The sequence below is a fragment of the Lactuca sativa genome, chromosome 8 (assembly GCF_002870075.4).
Source record: "Lactuca sativa cultivar Salinas chromosome 8, Lsat_Salinas_v11, whole genome shotgun sequence".
In the NCBI taxonomy this organism is placed as follows: domain Eukaryota; kingdom Viridiplantae; phylum Streptophyta; class Magnoliopsida; order Asterales; family Asteraceae; genus Lactuca; species Lactuca sativa.
The window spans coordinates 175,941,161-175,963,471 of NC_056630.2; the positions used below are offsets into that span (position 1 = coordinate 175,941,161).

Genomic DNA, 22,311 nt, shown 5'->3' on the forward strand with positions numbered 1-22,311 from the left:
AATTCTCGAACTATTAAAGATAGTTAACTCATTGTCATTCAACTCTCAACCACCAAAACTTATGATATTTTATTTTAATTCCTTATCAGCACAATGCCGCCCCGTAGATCTACACGCCGTGTCAACAACACACCACCTCCACCACCCCTCCCACGACAGAAAATGCCGCATTGATAGCTGCTGCAACGGCTGTAGTAACAGCGACAATGGCCCAAATGAGTAACAATGGTTCTGGTGTGGGAGTAAATAGTTCTACAAATGGCCAACGTCAAGGTCGTTCGGGGGATTGTAGATACAAGGATTTCATGAATAGCAGACCCATTACTTTTAATGGGACTGGACGGATAATGGCTATATCATAGTGGATAGAGAAAACTGAAGCAGTTTTTGAGATTTGTTCTTGTCCAAAAGGGAGCAAAGTGAAGTTCGCTGCCTGTACTTTCTCTGAGAGAGCTCTGACATGGTGGAATGGCCATGTCAATTCACTAACACTAGTAGTGGCTAACTCTATGTGCTGGGAGAATCTAAAACAAATATTACTGCAAGAGTACTGTCCACAGGGCGAATTACAAAAGCTCGAATAAGAACTTTGGGGCCTTACTATGGTAGGCTCGGACATCACGACCTATACCAATAGGTATAGTGATTTGGCAATCCTTTGCCCAGGGATGGTTGCTCTAGAGAGCAAGAAAATCGAAAGATACATATGGGGACTGTCACCCCAGATTCGAGGAAGTGTTCTAGCTTCCAAACCAATCACCTTCGATAGCGCCAGGCAATTGGCACAAGCTCTCGTGGACCATGGGGTCTGCCAAAACTTCGCAACGCCACACCGGAGCAACCCAGAGGAAGCAACAACAACAACGACAATACCAACAACAACAACAACAACAACAACAACAAGAGGTTCTGGATCAAAAGGAAGAGTCAACCTTCACAAGAACCTTCCAAGAAACAACAGATTGTGGCAGTCCATGCCGCTACTGCCCCCACTGCTGCTCCTGTTACCCCCACACCAGTAAAGCGATATGATGGGAACTTCCCAAAGTGCAGCAAGTGCAATTTCCACCACAATGGAAATTGTCGGGAGATGCACTGCAACAACTTCAACCAGAAGGGGCACACTGCCTGTTTCTGTAAGGCACCGGCACGACCAATCACCCAAGTCCCTGGGGTCGGTGTGGGCTAGACGTGTTATGGTTGTGGTGAGGTTGGACACTACAAGAGGGACTATCCTAAGGAAAGGAATGTTGGCGGCACGGGACGAGTGCTGGCAATACGGCAGAACGAAGCGATAGCTGATCCCACGGTGGTTACGGGTAGGTTTCTCCTCAATAACGTTTATGCATGCATACTCTTTGATAGTGGTGCAGAGAGAAGTTTCATGAGTCATAAATTCAAGCACGTACTAAAGTAGAACCCTAAAACACTCAATAAGATATTTACAGTAGAAATGGCAAACGGTAGAACAGAAAGCACGAACAATATGTACATCACTAACTCTAAACGAACACTCATTTCAAATTGATCTAATGCCAATCACTATAAAGAGCTTTGATGTCATCATCCGTATGGATTGGTTAAGCCTACACCATGCCGATATACTTTGTCACGAAAGGGTCGTTCGCCTAAATCTGCCAAACGGCGAAACTCTTGTCATTTATGGTGACAAACCCAGTACCAATTTACAAATCATCTCTTGCGTCAAAGCCTAAAAATACCTACGTAAAGAGTACCATGCCTTCTTAGCCCACATGGTAGATAAGGAAAAAGAAACGAAAGGCATCAGAGACATTCCAGAAGTCTGCGATTTTCCCGATGTCTTCCCTGAAGATCTTCCTGGAGTTCCACCAGAACGTCAAGTCGAGTTCAGAATCGACTTAATTCTCTGAGCTACACCAGTAGCCAAGTCGCCATACCGTCTAGCACCCGCAGAGATGTAGGAGCTATCCAGCCAACTAAACAAACTACTCAACAAAGGGTTCATCAGGCCGAGCTTCTCACCTTAGGGAGCACCAGTCTTGTTTGTAAAGAAGAAGGATGGATCTTTCCGCATGTGCATCGATTACTGGGAACTCAACAAGCTCACTATCAAGAACCGATATCCCTTACCACGTATTGACGACTTGTTCGACCAACTCCAAGGAGCGAGTTATTTCTCAAAGATCGACTTAAGATCCGGGTACCACCAACTATGAGTCTTGGAAGGAGACGTTCCCAAAACAGCTTTTCAAACTCGTTACGATCACTACGAGTTTGTAGTGATGCCCTTTGGATTAACAAACGCACCGGTGGTGTTCATGCACTTAATGAACCGAGTATGTTGTTCATTCTTGGACAAGTTTGTGATCGTATTCATTGACGATATATTCATTTATTCAAAGACTAAAGAGGATCACGGTAAACACCTCCGAAAAGTCTTGGAAACGCTAAGAAAAGAGAAGCTATATGCAAAATTCTCCAAATGCGAATTTTGGATTCGGAAGGTAGATTTCCTAGGTCACGTGGTTAGCAAAGATGGAATACACGTGGACCCTTCCAAAATCAAAGCAATCGAGAACTGGTCAGCTCCATGAACCCCAATAGAAATTCGACAATTCTTGGGCCTTGTTGGCGACTACCGAAGGTTCATACAGAACTTCTCGAAGATTGCGAAACCACTTACCACCCTGACCCAAAATGGTGTTACTTTCGATTGGAAAGAAAGACAAGACGTTGCATTCCAAACACTGAAGCAAGCTCTATGCAGCGCACCTATTTCGTCGTTGCCAGAAGGAACAGAAGACTTCGTGGTCTACTGTGATGCATCTAATCAAGGTCTTGGATGCGTACTAATGCAATGAGGTAAGTTCATCGCTTACGCCTCAAGACGCACGAAGTCAACTATACTACCCATGATCTTGAACTAGGAGAAGTCGTTTTCGCACTAAAGATTTGGAGACACTATCTTTATGGAACGAAATGCACGATCTTCACCGATCATAAGAGCCTCCAGCACATTCTCAACCAAAAAGAACTCAACATGAGGCAGAGACGATGGGTTGAACTGCTTAGCGACTACGAATGCGAGATTCAATATCACCAAGGAAAAGCAAATGTAGTAGCTGATGCTCTTAGTCGAAAAGAATACTCAGGCCGCCGAGTGAAATCCTTAACCATGACGATCCATTCACATCTTTCCACACAAATCAAGGAAGCTCAGAGAGAAGCCTTGAAAACAGAGAATGTGGTAGGTGAAGCCCTAAGAGGAATGGACAAGAATCTTGAAGTCAAGGGTGACGGGGTTCGTTACTTCATGGATCGAATCTGGACACCAAAGTTTGGTGGATTCAGAGATGTGGTCATGAATGAGGCGCATAAGACTCGATACTCCGTGCATCCAGGTTCAGACAAGATGTATCTGGATCTCAAGAAACTGTATTGGTGGCCGAACATGAAAGCAGAGATCGCTACCTATGTGGGCAAGTGTCTGACTTGCGCCAAAGTCAAGGTAGAATACCAGAAACCATCAGGATTACTACAACAACCCGAAATACCCGAGTGGAAGTGGGAATGGATAACCATGGATTTCATAACCAAATTACCCAAGACAACAGGCGGACTAGACACCATTTGGGTAATTGTCGATAGGTTAACAAAATCTGCACACTTCCTACCCATTAAGGAAACCGATAAGATGGAGAAGCTAACTCAAACTTACATCCGAGAGATTATACGACTGCACGGTGTACCAATATCCATTATCTCCGACAGAGATAGTAGGTTCATCTCGCGATTCTGGCAATCGTTACAAAAATCCCTAGGAACGAGTCTCGACATGAGTACTGCTTACCATCCACAAACCGACGGTCAAAGTCAAAGGACCATACAAACCCTGGAAGATATGCTAAGAGCTTGTGTAATTGATTTTGGTAAAGCATGGGATACCCATTTACCACTAATTGAATTTTCATACAACAATAGCTATCACTCCAGCATAAAGTTGCTCCATTCGAAGCCCTCTACGGCCGAAAGTGCAGACCACCACTGTGTTGGACTGAAGTAGTTGACACACAACTAGCCAAGGGACAAGTACCCGACAACACTCTCACTGGCCCGAAAATCATAAGAGAGACAACCGAGAAGATTGTAGAAATTCGGGAACAACTAAAGGCTTCAAGAGACATACAAAAGAGTTATGCGGACAAAAGACGGAAGCCTTGGAATTTCAGGTTGGGGACCGAGTACTACTAAAGGTCTCGCCCTGTGTGACAACCCGAAATTTCCATTATGTACAAACAATATCACTTCAATAGAAGTTATAACAGTCACAGTAAATATGCAGACTTTTTAGTATAAGTTTGAGTAATTCAGGGTTTACACTTCAGGAGATATCAGGAGAGTGGATGCACTAGGGTTTTCTGCGAATCTGTTATTCCAAAACTCTATCATATTAGAGATCATTTCGGGAACAAAATATTTTCTGCCAAAAACCTCAGGACTATAAATAGAATTCTGAAACAATTTCATTCATTATTTACATTTCCAACTAGAGAAAAGCCATTTTCTCTCTCACGGATACTCGGGTTTTTATCCCAAATCATGAGTACCTCTCTCTAGTTGTATTATATAACTTAGATTGTGCTTAATAACATCAAAATCATGACAGAACAACAAGATTTGTGAGTTTACCGGCCAAGAACACCTTGGGGAGTAAACTCCTTTTTAAGGGCCAAATGGTGCCTAGTCCTTCCTTAAGCCATGACACTAGTTTGGACTTGTACACTAATGAGTTTAGGGATAGAAAACAACCTCAAAACACCAAGGAAATGGTGTTCACGGCCCAAGATCTTCTTGGACCGTGAACACTAAATTTAGGGCCAAAAGTGTGCCAAATGACCCTCCAAACTTTAAAACTAAACCTAGAGACTACCCATGGCTTGCTTAGACATCCAAAACAAATAGAATCAAGGGTTGAAAGTGAGTTCACGGCCAAGGAAGTTCTTAGGCCGTGAACTCCATATTAGGGTGCCAAAACGCCCTAAAGACCTTCATTAAGCCAAGAGACAAACATAGCACCTTACCTTGATGTGTCTAGGACCAAAAAAAAAAATATCAACACCCATGAGTGTTTACGGCCGCAAACACATGACCAAATGGTCCATGGGCCGTGAACTCAAGTTAAGGGTGTTTTCATGCCACAAACACTTCCAAAGGCTTAGGCTTGAAATTAGAATGCTTCCTTATGACCTTTAGGACCCTCATAAACATAAATGGCCATGAGTTTATGGTAGTAAACTCATTTGGGCTGTGAACTCCTTAGAACTTCAAAGAAAGTGGGTTTTCTTCATCCTAAATTAGAACTAATGTCCCTAAATCATTCCCTAGCCTTCAAACTTGCATTCCCACATGAGTAGCCATGAGTTTACGACCGTAAACTCCCTTGGGTCGTGAACTCATGGTAGTAAACTCATGTGAGTGCCTTTATACCTTCCTATGTTGAATCACATGTGATTCCAACACTTGGTCAAGGTGTTACCTAGTCCCGGAAGGTGTTTCCTTTCATATAGATGTTATAAACACTATATTCATGTCAATATGTGTCCTTATATGTCATTTAGGACTTATTGTGTCTCGGGACTTCATTCGTGGAACTTCTCATCCATACACGCGTACCCGCTAGAACCACTCACAACAGGTGAGTTCATACCCCTAAATCAATGTTTTAAATGATTTTAAATGCTTTAATGGGGGGGATACAAGTAGAAAATATCATGTTATTAAATCACTCATATGTATTTTATAACTGTGTTTTCATCTAGCAGATTTCACATACTACAAAATGTGATGCATGAAATGGTTTTATATCTTAATAATACTTTGTTATCAAATGTATTATTTTTGAAATGTTTATTTAAAATGACATCAAGTCACTTTTATTATTGTTTCAAAACTCTCAGATGTCTTACAAAACCATTTTTACCTTCTTGAACAAAACTACACTTATACGCATATGTTCTTATATATGTATTGATGTTATAGTTTTCATTCCTTCATTCGGTTTTCATTCCTTCATTCAGTTTCCCACCCTCTTGTATAACAAGGGTGTATAAACCTGCTTGAACAACCAATTACATTCCAGTTAATTATCATAGGGATAATTAGAAGATACAAAACATTATTCCTATTACAAGGAATTACACAAGAGTCAGTTCATTCATGAGTCTATACCAGTACATTACCTAATACATGAGTGCCTTACATGAATACACTACATGAGTACCTTACATGAATACATTACATGATTAACTTACATGACATTACATGAGTACCTTACCTGAATACATTACATGAGTACCTTACATTGTAACGCCCGTAGATCCGGGCTAGTCAATTTAGAGATAATAGGGGTCAAAAATGACTTTTCGAAAAAAGATTATTTAGAATAAATAATTTGAACCAAGTTTTAGTATATGTCACAAGGTTTCCATACATATAAAGAACGCCGAAATCCGAGTTATAACGAAGAAGTTATGACTTGTCGAAGTTTCGCGACGGAACCGACACGGCACCGGGAAGCATAAATAGTGAATTTATGATAGAGCGAGATTTAGCCTTAGTGATCTAAACAAAAGTCGTAGAATATGTTAAACTAAGAACATCGATAAAAAGAACGCCCAAATCTGACTTTGTATGAAGAAGTTATGATTTTTCGAAGTTTCGGGTTAGTAGTGTACAACCCAAAATTCGAATATTAGATCGAGCGATTTTTAGCCAACACAACCTAAACGAGAATCGAAGATCTCGTTAAGAGTAGCGTAACGAGAAAAAGATGGGCGAAAACGGATGTCGGATGAAGGAGTTATGAGGATTTAACGGACCAATCTTGTCCCGGCCAGTTAATAAAATAAAATTTAAAATCGAGTCAAAATTAGCCGACGGAGTCTAAACGAAAGTTGTAGAGTACGTTTCCGCCTTCGTGTGGATATAAAGAACGTCGAAAATGGAGCTCGTATGCGAAAGTTATGATTTTTAGAAGTCGAGAATGCAATTTGCGAAGGCTGATAAGGAATTGATGACGTGGCGCGTTGTGGGCCGTCCATCGCTGATCAGATCTCGCTTCGGATGAAGGACATGTCGCCCTCGCTTACGCCCCGCGTACGAGGTTCGGTACGCCCCGCGTACCTTCGGTCTTATCCGGGTCCTGTTCGAGTGCGAGCCAGCTGGAACACGCCTGTCTACCTTATCCGAAGTTACGCCCCGCGTAGCCAAGGATTACGCCCAGCGTAGTCCGAGGCCTCGCAGCGTATAAAAAGGGGCGAGGGCCTTCGCATTTTTCACACAATTTTCCTTCTCTCTCTAGACTTCTTTTTCTCTCTAGGGTTTCTAACCCCCCCTAAGCCCTAGTTAAACCCCTTAGCTCCTGAGGGAAGCCCCGAGGCTCCCGGAGTCCCGAGAAAAAGAGCCTTTCGGTTTCGAAACGCTGCTCCAATTAAGTTCTGGTTTTCGATAAAATTCGCTGTAAGTATGCTACGCTTACGCAATTTTTAATATAGTCTTCAAATAATTATAGGAATGTTATTAGGTCCTTAAAATAATTATTTAGGCTATTATTATGAGTTATATTGAGTGTTATTAAAGCTTAATAATAGTCAGACTGATTAATTTGTTGCGGTTATCGTTAGACTAAACCCTAGTGGTATTGGTACTAGGTTTTATCGAAGGAATATCGTTTTGAGAATATCGAAGCGCTGTTCGAGTGCTGAGTCACCACCTACTCAGGTGAGTGCATACTCCCTTTCATCTTACACATAGATATGAAGTATTTTATATAAACTACGTGCTATGTGTGCATATTATCTGAATACTTGATGTCTATGCTGGATGAATGTTTTATACGTGTTTTAAATGATTTAAACTGTATACGTATTTTATACGAATATGTTGGGTATGACATGGGTAGATGAATGATGAGAGATGTAAGATGATGAGAATATACGTTGGCAGCTATAGACTTAGTGCCTATTGGATAAACACCGGTAGCTATGGACTTAGTACCTGTTAGACGTTGGTAGCTATGGATTTAGTACCTGTTAGGAATTGTTAGCTATGGACTTAGTACCTATTAGTTGGACGCTGGTAGCTATGGATTTAGTACCTGTTAGGAATTGGTAGCTATGGACTTAGTACCTACTAGATGAACACTGGTAGCTATGGATTTAGTACCTGATGAGTAGACTATAGCAGCTATGGAATTAGTGCTTTACAAACGAACATTGGCAGCTATGGATTTAGTGCCAGTCCTATAACCCTGGAAGTAAGAGACTTCGGAATAAACGAATGCAGGATAGATGACTCTTAGGTTAAATCCTTAAGAGTAAGGAAGATAATGGGGATGGGTAATTGGGTTGGTTGTTTGAGTGTTTAAACATAATAATTATATTATTGGGGGTTGAAAACCCTATGTACTCACCAGGTTTCCCAACCTGACCCACTCAGTTTATTTATATCACAGGTGTTGATATGAAGTCACATTACACTGAGAGATTTAAAGAGATGTAGATCACTAGTGTAAACAAATGTAAGTTTTGTTTATGCTTATGTTTTTGTATTAACGATGACATCCCAAACGTTTTAAAATGAATAAAAATACGTTTCTTCGAAAATCTTTTAATAACGTATTTATCGTGTTTTTCTGGGAACAAATTCCGCAACATTTTTATTAAAAGAAGAACTCTGATTTTTATAAAGCATAAACAAAATCGGTCTTTTCTGGCCATGAAAATGGGGATGTCACATACATGAATACATTGCATGAGTACCTTTACGTAGATACATTTTCGTGTATACATTTACATGGATACTTGTACCTCGATTCATTAGGATGATTTATTAGTACCTTCTGTGTAAATTGTCCTGCCTATCCCAGTTCAACAGGATATCTAGACGGGACTAACCATTCCGAATCCCAGCTGTTAGCACCAGTGGTTGACGAACATCTACAGATGTCTACGGTTATTACTTATACTAGGAGTACCTCTACGGGACTAACCATTCCTTGGTCCTACTGTTTGCTACAGAGGTCGATGAACATCTACGGATGCCTACGGTTAATACTTATATTAGGAGTACCTTTACGGGACTAACCCTTCCTACCCCCTGCTGCTGCTATAGAGGACAATTGGACAATCTTCGGATGTTCATTAGGTTATACATTTCGCTTACCGCGATGTCGTGTTAGTCTTAGTACCAAAAGATAACACTTACATTAGTACATTTTTCCTATTTACTTTATTTTGTGATGCATTCACATAAACGAAGAGTTAGACTAAGTACTTTTAGTACTAGTCAATAGAAAGGAAAAACTATCATTTTACTTAAAAAAAACATTCGGGTCTTAGTAGAAGACTACATCTCATACTAGTAGGAAATAAGAGATTTTCTAGGGTTTTTCATACTTATATCAACTGTTTCATTTAAAGATTTACATGGCTTTCATAACAGCTTTTCAAAACAAGACAATGACACTCAAATACTTATGAATTCACCAGCTTTAAGCTGATACTCGCTTTCAAAATAACTTGTATTCTCAGGTCACCAGTAGACAGGTACGATGGCCAGATTTTGAGAAGACGGAGCACAGACAAGACTCGTCTTTTATTTTGATTATACATATTTTGGTGTCTTATTACAATGAAAGAGCACATGTATTCAAACTTTACTTATAATGAAATGGATAATGATGTTGCTTGTTTACTACTTTACACTGTTGTGATACTGTACATCACGTCCTCCACCCCGTAACGTTTCCGCCGTTCTTGGTTTTGGGGTGTGACAGATTGGTATCAGAGCATTGTTTATAGTAAATATAGTATATTAACCCATAAAAGATATACTAACTATAAATACATAGGGATTAAAACACTCTGTCTAAGAGTTATACTTTTAAATAATAAAATATTTAAGTAAGTATACGTGCCTGCATTCATACTAAAATCAGTGTCATAATGACAAGAATAAAAGTATTACGATTGTTGAATATCACAAGTAAGCCTGGGGATATATGGTCAGTCCTGGGAATGGCATAGCCTGATCAACTATGCTAGTCCAAGGAGTGATTAGCATATGCCCAAGAATGGTTGTGATGTGGCAACAAGTCTAAAAACTTACCAACACAACCATAAAGTAATACCATAGGGGTATTTAGTCTTCTGTAATTATCTTAGTTAGTTCGTCTATTTAGCTATTTCTTATATCCCTTTTCTCGCGTAGATTTGAATGGCTAGATTTCACCACGGCGATCCATACTTCCCAAACCAAGGCAACGTTGGATGGCTAGAGGAAGAACCATAAGATGATCACCCAATCCCTTTGGATGATCACCATACTGAGGGTTTTTCCGATAGTTCTGACTCGGATCCTGAAGTTAACAACTTGCTCCTAGCTGCTCAAGACCCAGACCTGAACCCCCGTCCCACATTTCAAGGACCCACACCTTCGTGGCCCACTAACTTGAATAGATGGAGTCAGGAACAGGGTCAACCCATTCCCCACAACGGAGATAGAAGTTTCTACAACCTCACTGAAGGAGGATCTGCTGACAGGGTCCTACCCATCATGGTTCGTAGGATTTCTAGGAACACGATACTGGGTTAATCAACTATCAATCGAGTCTTGGAGATTGATGCCAACTCTGGCGTCAACACCGTCCGTATTCGCCAACTAGAGTCTGCTCATGCAAGGACTCTGGTCCACAATGCAGCTCTACAAAGAGAACTTGCTGAAACTCAAGCTGAAGTTAGGGAACTTCGAGCTCAGCAAGTGGGAGCTGACAGACGTATGAGGGACATGGAACGTCTACTGCCGGGATCAAAAACTCAGGCTAGCAGTTCCCGTCGCCGATAGAATCTCGACGACTCATCTTTTGGATATAACCTAGTTTATGTAAAAACTTTGGTATAATTTCCTATCTTTGTAAATCTTAGACCTGTTAGGTCTTGATCTATTCATAGTTCTGTCAAAATTTTCCTATCTTGGTTGAAGTAAGGCCTACTTCTAGGCCGTTTTTCCCAAACTCGTTACATCTGTAATCCCCGTATTATTGACAGATATCTAATCATATGGAAATTATTATCCAAATGCAATCATCTTCATTAAGTTACACTATTCATTATGTTGTTGGACTATGGGGAATTAGTCCATGAGACACATCCATTATTCAGTTATTCTTATCCATGTCTTCATCTTTTAAACGTATAGTTAAAGATGCCGCCACGCAGAAATCCTAGACGTAACCCAATCAACGAAACACCGATACCACCACCTCCACCACCACCTCAACCACCTCCTCCCATCGATGCCACTATGTTCCAGGCAGCTTTCGCAGCAGCTGTTGTAGCTGCTATGTCAGCCATCAACGCTCCTATCCCTAGTGGACCCGGAACATGTGCACCTCCCTCGAACCATGGCGAAAGCCATGGACACCCTCAGGAATGCACCTATAAGGACTTCATGAACGCCAAGCCCCGCAGCTTCAATGGTACGGGTGGGGTTATGGTGTTAAGGAAATGGATTGAAAAGATGGAATCTGTCTTTGAAATCTGTGCTTGCCAGGAGGGCAACAAGGTCTAGTTCGTAGCTTGTACCTTCTCTGACAGAGCATTAACATGGTGGAACGGCCATGTTAAGTATCTGACTTTGGTGGTGGCATATTCTATCAGCTGGGAACACTTGAAGGACATGCTGATGAGAGAGTACTGTCCTCAAGGTGAAATACAAAAACTCGAGCAGGAACTCTGGGGTCTACAAATGGTTGGATCCGACATATCAACCTACACAAATAGGTTCTGTGATCTGGCAATTCTATGCCCTGATATGGTTGCTCTCGAGAGCAAGAAGATAGAGAGATATATCTGGGGACTGTCGCCCCAGATCCAGTCAAGTGTGTTAGCTTCCAGGCCTATCACTTTCGATAGTGCCAAGGAATTGGCACAATCTCTCGTAGATCACAGGAAACCTCAGAACCCAACAATCCTTGCACCCGTACCACAAAAAGTCAACAACAACAAAAAGGGGTGGAACAAGAGGAAAAGAGGGGCTTCGCAAGAATCCTCCAGGAAACAACAACTTGTGGCAATCAATGTTGCCACGGTAACTCCCGTTGTCCCTGCGAACCCCTTACCAGCAAAAACTTATGCTGGGACTCTCCCGAAGTGCAATAGATGCAGCTTCCACCACCACGGACCTTGCAAGGAGATGTTGTGCTCTAACTGCAACAGAAAGGGGCATACAACCCATTACTGCAAGACTCCAACAACTCAGGGCGCCCAGGTTCCTAACGCCGGTATGGGCCAAGCTTGCTATGGTTGTGGCGAAGTGGGCCATTACAAGAGGAACTGCCCTAAAGCGGGGATGGCTGGAGGAGTAGGAAGAGATATGGCTTTGGGCCACGAGGAAACGATAGCTGATCCTACGATAGTTACTGGTACGTTTCTACTCGATAACTCATATGCTTGCATACTTTTTGACAGTGGAGCAAAGAAAAGTTTCGTAAGTCACAAATTTGCACACCTGATTAAACAAAAACCATGTGCATTAGATAATTCATTCATGGTAGAAATGGCTAATGGGAAAACGGAGAGTACTAACTGCATATACGTAGGTTGTACTTTAACTTTAGATGGCCATACTTTCAAGATAAACCTCATGCCGGTCCCAATTAAATATTTCGACGTTATCTTCGACATGGATTGGTTGAGTCTTCTTCGCGCTGACATCATGTGCTTTGAAAAATCAGTTCGTCTTAACCTTCCTAACAACGAAACCTTAGTTATCTATGGCGGCAAACCTAGTACGATCCTTTGCATCATTTCGTGCATTCAAGCCCATAAGTCCTTGCGAAAGGAATTTCATGCATTCCTCGCACACGTTGTCGATACAAGTCAAGAAATGAAAGACATTCAGAACATCCCAGAAGTACGCGACTTTCCCGACATCTTCCCAGAAGAACTTCCCGGTTTACCACCACAACGCCAAGTCGAGTTCAGAATCGACTTAGTGCCAGGAGCTACCCCCGTAGCCAAATCTCCTTATCGTCTGGCACCGACTAAGATGCAGGAACTTTCCAGTCAACTTAACACACTTCTCAAGAAGGGATTCATTCGACCAAGCTTCTCACCCTGGGGAGCACCGGTCTTGTTCGTCAAGAAGAAAGATGGATCGTTTCGCATGTGCATCGACTATAGAGAACTCAACAAGCTTACCATTAAAAATCGTTATCCTTTGCCCCGCATTGACGATTTATTTGATCAACTTCAAAGAGCCAACTACTTCTCTAAGATAGATCTACGATCCAGTTATCACCAACTACGAGTGTTAGAGGAGAATGTTCCCTAGACAACCTTCCGAACTCGTTATGGACACTACGAGTTTGTGGTGATGTCGTTCGGATTAACTAACGCGCCCGCAGTATTCATGAACCTGATGAATAGGATGTGTCATCCTTACTTGGATCAGTTCGTCATTGTTTTCATTGATAACATACTTATCTACTCTCGAAGTAAATAGGAACATAGTCAACATCTCCGTAGGGTCTTAGAAACATTACGAGCGGAGAAGCTCTATGCGAAGTTCTCCAAGTGCGAATTTTGGATCCGGTGAGTCGAAGTCTTGGTTCATGTTGTTAGCGAAGAAGGAATACACGTGGACCCTTCCAAAATCAAGGCCATTGAGAACTGGTTAGCACCGAAGACACCTACATAAATTCGTCAATTTCTAAGTCTCGCTGGCTACTATTACAGGTTCATTCAGAACTTCTCCCGCATAGCAAAACCTCTTACGACATTGACCCAGAAGGGCGTAGCCTTTGACTGGGAAGAGAAACAAGAAAGAGCGTTCCAAACGCTCAAGCGAGCCTTGTGCACCGCACCGATACTATCCCTCCCCGAAGGGATAGAAGACTTCGTTGTCTATTGTGATGCATCAAATCAAGGACTCGGATGTGTTCTGATGCAACGGGGTAAAGTCATAGCCTATACCTCAAGACAGCTGAAGACGCATGAGGTTAACTACACCACACACGATCTTGAGCTAGGGGAAGTTGTGTTCGCTCTGAAGATCTGGAGACACTACCTGTATGGTACAAAAATCACGATCTTTACAGACCACAAGAGTCTACAACACATTTTCGACCAAAAGGAGCTCAACATGAGACAACGATGGTGGGTCGAGCTACTCAGTGATTACGAGTGCGATATTCATTATCACCTGGGTAAAGCCAATGTAGTAGCCAACGCCCTAAGTCGGAAAGAATATGTTGGTCGTAGAGTCAAATCTTTGACTCTAACTATCCATTCACACTTGTCCACGCAAATTAAGGAGGCTCAGCTCGACGCTTTGAAACCTGAAAACGTGGTTGGTGAATCCCTTAGAGGGATGGATAAGAACTTGGAAGTCAAGGGTGGTGGAGCCTTATACCTCATGGATCGGATCTGGACACCGAAACACGGTGGCTTCAGGGACTTGGTCATGACCGAAGCTCACAACACTCTTTATTCCGTCCACCCGGGTTCAGATAAGATGTATCTGGATCTTAAAAAGTTATACTGGTGGCCTAATATGAAAGCAGATATTGCTACCTTCGTGAGTAAATGCCTTACTTGCGCAAAGGTCAAGGTCAAATACCAGAAACCCTCCGGCCTTCTGCAGCAACCGGAGATACCAGAATGGAAGTCTGAGCAGAATTGGCCGATTCCCCTCTCAGGATAAAATGTAGGAAATCGAGTCTAGTTTTCAGAAAGTCTAGATTCAACTCAATCAGGGTTACATATTCTGTTTTATGATCAAAACACTGAACAGTGGTCAAGCTGTGAAACTTTAAAAAAATATGTAACCCATTAAGAAATTAAAGGTGTTAATGAAACTTGGACCTCATTATGATGATTGTTTGGTATGTGTGGTTATTAGGTGAAAACTTGACAACGTCAAGAAGGTTCAAGACTTGAAATAAAAAAGGAGAACTCGCTTCAAACACAAGGTGAGTCGACAATTTTGTTGACTTTAGTGCATAACCGAAAACCACATCTCATAGGTGGATTGTTGATGCAAATTCTGATTCATGCTAGATTTTTATATTCTTAGGATAATTGTTGAAAATATGTTGTTTGCATCTTATGTATGGTTATGCCTCGGTATCGGTTGATATGGTGATATTCATGTTATATGATAGTTGTAAATTGCATGCGTATTTGATGTTTCATGAATTGGTGGTTATATGCTAATGTATGGTGACATCTTAACGAACTTTGTTACATGATAATTACTCGTTTAAGTTGTATGAGTAACATGATTATTTTTGTATATGCATGCTTTTGCGGGGTATAATGGTGTCATGGGTAGAACCTTGCAAGTTTAATTGGTTGAAAGAGCTTAAGCCATAACGGTGATTAGTTACATGGTCTTTCTAGACGGTCGTGTGACACGTGGTTCGTGTGCACCTCGGTGTACGGGAACTGGAGTGGTGTTGGCTTTATGGTGTTTCCAAATCAAACATCATGTGGATATTGGGAGGTGTATCGGTAGAATTGACACCGTTTGTACCGATCCTAAACGACACCGTAAAGTACTTGTACTTTGCAAGTTGGAGTAGCGAAAGTGGAAGTCTTGGGGTTGGTGTATTCGGGTGGAAGTCATTAGCCACTTAGAGCACTAAACTGGCTAAGCACATGAGTGGTGAACGGGGTTAGGTTGTTGGGTAGATTGTCCCTAAGGAACCACCAAAGTAGTTAATCGGTTGAATTAAAAATTACATATAATAAACGGTGAATTAAATTATATGTAATGGTCGGTTGAGTTAAGTTGAAAACTATATGATTGAAATAAATTATGATATCATGTTATTTGTTTTTCTTGACTATGCTATTATCACGATTTGCATGGATGACCCTTACGGGAATTGTGTGTTTTCATTTTGGTTGTGTACAACTTCTCGGCTCACGAGGGGGTTGCTGACATTTGTTTCTTTGCTGAATACCTCTTGATTGGTACAGGTAGCATAGGAGCATGGCTTGGTGAGGTTGGGTTCCCTTTGGGTAGTTAGTTTTAATGAAGATGCCACTTGAGCACGTTTGGTTTTTATTTTCCTTAGAACCCCTTTTTTTTGCAATAATTAAACAGTTGAATGTTTGTTTATGAACATGGTAACGTGTGGTTTTGGAATGGTAAAAAATATATATAAATAAATAAAGTCTTCCGTTGCATTTTTCATTTTTTTAAGGAGTGTTAATGTTTTTTTAAAAATAAATAAATAAATAAATGGAGTAAAAAAAATCACGACGTTACAAGTTGGTATCAGAGTCACGTTGTGAGTAAACTAAAATACAGATGTCGATGTTCAGACTCACAACTTAGTTGGCTCATTTAGGACCTTTAGGTACTAATAGGGTGTGTGTTGCTGTGTGCACTCTGCGACAGTTGGGCTCGTGGCTGACGATTAATGGGTGGGGTCTGAAACATGAACGGCGGTATCCCGGGAGTACGGTTGTTCCGGTTGTCGCCCGCACCTCGAACGCTGAGGAGAATGTGAATGTTGGAGGTGCGGGCGACAACCGGAACAACCGTATTCCCGGGACACCGCCGTTCATGTTTCAGACCCCACCCATTAACCGTCAGCCACGAGCCCAACTGTCGCAGAGTGCACGCAGCACAGCGAGTGCCACCATCGTTTCTAATCTTCAGGAGCAGCTCCAGGAGCGAGATAGGAATTTGGAGCAGATGCGGCAGGCGATGAATGCCGTCGAATTATTGCCACTTGGAGGCATGAACGACGGTGGAGATCAATTGTTTGATGATGTGGGACATAGCCGTTCCGTGCCAACGCATGAGGTCATTGGAACTATCAGACGCCGAGGGATTTCATTCAAAACCTTCATGGACTGTAAGCTGCCTACCTTTGAGGGAGGATAGAGTGTTGTGGCGTGCCTTCGTTGGATTAGGAAGATAGACCAAACCTTATGATCTGGTGAATTTACTGAGGACCAGAAGGTGAATTATGTCATGCGAACGTTTGACAAGGAAACACTCAAGTGGCGGGATACTATTGACGCACGACTCACTAAGGCCACTCGGAGGGCTATGACTTGGGAAATTCTTAGTAAGAAGGAGAAGGATCGTTTCTGCAGTGAAGGTAGCATACAACAGGCCCAACAATAGTTTTTGAATCTTTAGAAAGGTAGCATGACGATTTCTAAGTATAACACCACCTTTACTGAGAAGTCATAATTCGCTGCTGATTACTGCCCGACCGAGGAGAAGTTGATTCATTACTATGTGGAGGGGTTGCCATTTGAGTACCATGTAGTTGTGAGATTGAAGACCACTTTAGGCGAGGCCATGTATGAGGCACGCAAGATAGAGAATGACATAACCATTCAGGATCGTACCACAACGAGGTTCGGGGAAAAACGAAAGTGGGAGGGTCAATCGGGGTCCTCTAAGAAGCAAAATTTTCAAAAGAAGGGTAAAAAATCAACATATTGTAAAAAGTATCAATCTTCTCATGGGGTTCCATGTAGCAGCAGCACTATGCGTTGCAAATGTTGTGGTAAGACCGGTCATTGGTTTGAAGAGTGTAAGAGTGCTGAGCCGATATGCTATAATTGTAGACAGATTGGGCATATCAGCACTCAGTGCCCCAATCCGAGGGTTCAGATAGGTTCTGGTGTCAAGAAAGATGACGCACCAAAGGTAAAAGCTCGCGCCTTCAACATGACCGCTGCTGAGGCTCGCCAGCATGATGAGGTTATTTTCGGAACCTTCTTGGTTAATTATGTTCCTGCTACTATTTTATTTGATGGTGGCACCAGTAGATCGTTTGTGTCATTACCATTTTGTGTTCATTTTGATATACCACGGAATCCACTAGAGTCTGCATTAGAGGTTAAGGTAGCTACGTGTCAGTTAGTCACTGTTCGAGATAAGTATGATGTGTGTGTCATTTCTATTGGTCAACATACTTTTACATTGACACTGATTCCTATTGGGGTCAGTAGTTTTGATGTTGTGATCGGTATGGATTGGCTATCGGCCAATCGAGCCCATATTCTTTGTGCAGAAAAGCTCGTGCGTATACCTCTCTCTTCCGACAATTATGTCATCGCTTACGGTGAACACCACTCTAGGTCTACATCTTTTATATTTGTTATGAAAGCACACAAGTGCATCACGAAGGGTTGTCCAGTGTTCTTAGCACATGTTGATTCCACTTCCAGGAAATTAAGTCTGTCTGAGGTGGATGTGGTTAGAGACTACATTGACGTCTTTCCTGACGAATTTCCGGGTTTACCACCACCACGACAGATATACTTTCACATTGATCTCATCCCTAGTGTTGCGCCGATTGCCAAAGCACCTTATCAGTTGGCTCCTTCAGAAATGAAGGAGATGATGTCTCAGCTACAAGAGCTTCTCGACAAGGGGTTCATCTGACCTAGTTCCTCACTTTGGGGAGCACCTGTGTTGTTCGTAAAAAAAGAAGGGTGCTACCATGGGAATGTGTATCGATTATAGGGAATTGAACAAAATCACTGTGAAAAACAAGTATCCACTCCCAAGGATCGATGACCACTTCGATCAACTTCAGGGGGCATGTTATTTCTCAAATATTTACTTACGATCGGGTTATCGTCAGGTGTGGGTTAGGGGGCAGGATGTTCCTAAAACAACTTTTAGGACTCGATGTGGCCATTACGAGTTCTTGGTCATGCCCTTTGGCTTGATGAATGCACCAACGGTATTTATGGACCTAATAAACCGGGTCTGTTATCCTTTCTTGGATAAATCAGTCATCGTCTTTATTGACGACATTTTGATTTACTCACGTAGTGTTGAGGATCATCAGAGACATTTACGCTAGGTTCTCGACACACTTCGTAAGGAGAAGCTCTACACGAAATTCTCTAAGTGTGAATTTTGGTTACGGGAGGTTCAATTCCTTGGACACTTGGTTGGTAAGGATGAGATGAAAGTAGATCCAACCAAGATTGAAGCAGTAAAGAAGTGGTCCAATCCGAAAACTCCTACCGAAATTTGGAGTTTCTTGAGTTTGGCAGGCTATTATCGGAGGTTCATTAAAAACTTTTCCTGGATTGCTGCTCCTTTGACAAAATTGACGAGGAAGTCAAAGCTTTTCGTTCAGACTGACAAGCAAGAACAAGCATTTCAGATATTGAAGAGGCACCTTTGTGAGGCTCCTGTTCTTTCTTTACCTGAAGGTAATGAGGACTTTGTCGTTTATAGTGATGCATCCTATTCTGGTTTGGGATATGTATTGATGCAGCGAGGGAAGGTGATAGATTACGCTTCCCGACAACTAAAAAGTGCTGAGGTGAATTATATTGTTCATGATATGTAGTTGGCGGCCGTAGTTTTTGCGTTGAAGTTATGGCGCCACTATCTGTAAGGGACGAAGTGTACGTTATATACTAACCATAAGAGTTTGCAACACATACATAACCAAAAGGAGTTGAACATGAGGCAACGACGTTGGGTTGAGTTGCTCGTCGATTATGATTGTGAAATTAGTTACAACCGCGGGATGGCAAATGTAGTAGCCGACGCCCTGAATTGTAAGGAGCCAAGTCTGTCCTACCATCTAAAGCATATAGGACTGGTGGTTGTTCCTATCATTTTTTTTTATCAGATTCGAGCATCACATATCGAGGGTTTGAAAGAAGACAATGTGAAGGAAGAGGTAATGGTGAAACAATAGGATCTGCTGGTGGAGGATAGACGAGGTCTCAAGACTTAAACGTACAATCTTATATTTCCTTACAGACGAATTAAAGGTGTTGGCACATGGTCCATTGAATGCATATTCATACACTTCATGCATAGTAAATGGTGTTCGATTTGTCGTGAGTAGCCATGATCTCCGATGCACTACTCAAAATAGTGGTGTTGTTACATTAGGAGTAGACGGTACACCATTCTATGGTCAATTAGAGGAGATCATAGAGTTGAATTATTTATATGTTAATCCAGTTGTACTCTTTCGTGGTAAATAGTTCAATGTGTCATTAAGTAATGGATGTTTAAAGACTATAAATAGCAAGGTTGTAAAAATCGCTCGACGTTAGCTAGTCGGTGGACTGAGGTTAAGGGATTAATCGGCTAGGCGGAGATTAATCGGAGACCATTAGTTGCTAATTTGTTAGATTTTAAAAAATTAAATAGGACTAATATCATATAAAAGTTCATAAATACCACTAATAACATAACAAAATAGGCTAATATGATAAATACAACACTAGTCATATCTCAAATAGTTTCTATTGAGATATAACTTCTTCAAAGTGTTAAAATTTAATCGGGTTCTACTGTTTCAGTCATTTTGTATGCATGGATTAATCACTAGGCGCTCTCTAATCGGTCGAGTAGCGCCTAGGGATTAATCGGGATTTTTAAACAATGATAAATAATATGGTTGTTATCGATAAATAGTATGTCGATAAAACATGGTATGATGATCAAGAATACATCTTAGCCACACAAGCTAAACAAGTGTTTTATCTACAAGATCCTACTCAAAACAATAAATGGAGAGTTTTGGAAGGGGTTTATCATCGAAGGATCATCCAAGTATTGGTGTTGTAAATGAGATAGATGTTGTGAACGACACTTGATCAATTGATTTTACCTTGGTTGTCGACTTAGGCACCTTGCCCATGCAGACGACTTTTAGGTAAAGTTAGTGAATCAAGTGTGGTTGCTAGGAGGAATGTTGCTCCTACTATAAACAATGACGATTTCAATAACAATGGCGATGATGGTGGTGACATGTACTCTTCAAATGAAGAAATAAATAATGAAAACTATGATAGTGATGATGATGTTGTACATGTATATTGTTCTAGTGATGATTCTGATTGACGGTATATTATAGTTATTACATATTGTGATTGCTTATAGTACTTGTTAACTTTTCAAATGTTGCTTATTTATAATTAGCTTTATTATATATTTTGAATGTTTATAATATTTGTTAAACAAACGGCAGAAGTCACGAGGGGACATGGAGGAGAATGTGAGGATAAACCTCCACATAGGGTCGCACATGGTTTACCGTCGGGTTGCCAATCTTGTAATTTACATGAAATTCTTAAGTATTGGATATATTTTTAAAGTTTTAAATTTCTAAATTTCCAATTCTATTTGTAAATGTAGCAAAAGTGAAATGTGAATGTACGTGGAAAAGGGAGAAACTTAAATTTGTACGATGAGTATGAAGATAACGGTAGCAGTCCTTTGGTTATGGGCCTTGATGCCTTCGGGAGAACGTATCGATTCGTGGGGAACAACGAGCAATTGTTTATTAGATTGATCTCAAATCTGGTGGGATCATATGTATTGTTGCATTATCATTCTTTCCCCATGTTCCTACCAAGTACAAAGATAGTTTATATCCCGAGCGAGAACTAAGCATACAATATATTTTATATGTATTGAATTTTGCACTTATTAAATATTTCTTTTACTAATCAAATATGTTTTTTTGCAGACTTATTTTGATCTTGATAGGTATTGGGGAACAGACTTGTGGGAACCCGTTAGAGCGATGTGGAAAGGGAAAGAAGAAATCCACCAACTGATTGGTCCGCCGAAGCTTAGAATAAGATGATCGATATGTTATCTTTGACAGATGAATATATACTCACGTTGAACGAAAATAAAGTTACTAGGTCCAAACTTTCGCACACAAGTGCTCACGGATGTAGGTCCTATGCTCAACAACGTTATTTAGAGGTAATAAAATATATTAGTATTATTTAAAAATTTTATTAACACTTGTATAAATATATTTATAGTTTTTGACTTAGTATAGGAAAAACTAGGAATGAAGCCGTAACATATTGAAGGTTGGAGACAAAAAGCACTATAATGAAAGCTCGGGTTGGTGTACAAGTCGAGCACAAAAAGATTGGCAAAGTAATAAACGAAATTAATATGTTGTTTAAATATGTTATTATTATTAATTATAGTTTTTTTGTTTAAGGTATATTTATTATTATTTTAATGTTTAAATTTAGTTGTTTGTTTTAATTATCGTATGTTTATTGTTTTCTTTATTTTAGGAGAAAATTCAAGACGAATATGAGAAAATGCAAAGCAAGGTCGGGGAAAGCGGAGAAGTAGATGAGGAAGAATGTCTAGCACGTACCCGTGGGAAGAGACGCGGGCATGATCGCATAGTGGGTAGGAGCCTAATCGCCAACTTCAGTTTAATTCCAAATGAATTGGTTTCCACTTCCATATCTTTCCAATCTCAATCCAAATCTC

At 41.0% G+C, this 22,311-nt stretch overlaps 1 protein-coding gene across 1 annotated transcript; it reads left to right on the top strand.

Annotated features, from left to right (window-relative positions):
- Positions 1 to 17,367: 17,367 nt before the first annotated feature.
- On the top strand, positions 17,368 to 18,462 carry LOC111910778 (uncharacterized). The gene has a single exon (XM_023906597.1). It carries the CDS (start codon positions 17,368 to 17,370, stop codon positions 18,460 to 18,462), a length of 1,095 nt encoding a protein of 364 aa, XP_023762365.1.
- The last annotated feature ends 3,849 nt before the right edge of the window (positions 18,463 to 22,311 follow it).

What these genes read in the sequence shown, in the direction of transcription:
- LOC111910778 (XM_023906597.1), top strand. Translation starts at nt 17,368, where the DNA reads ATGTATGAGGCACGCAAGATAGAGAATGACATAACCATTCAGGATCGT.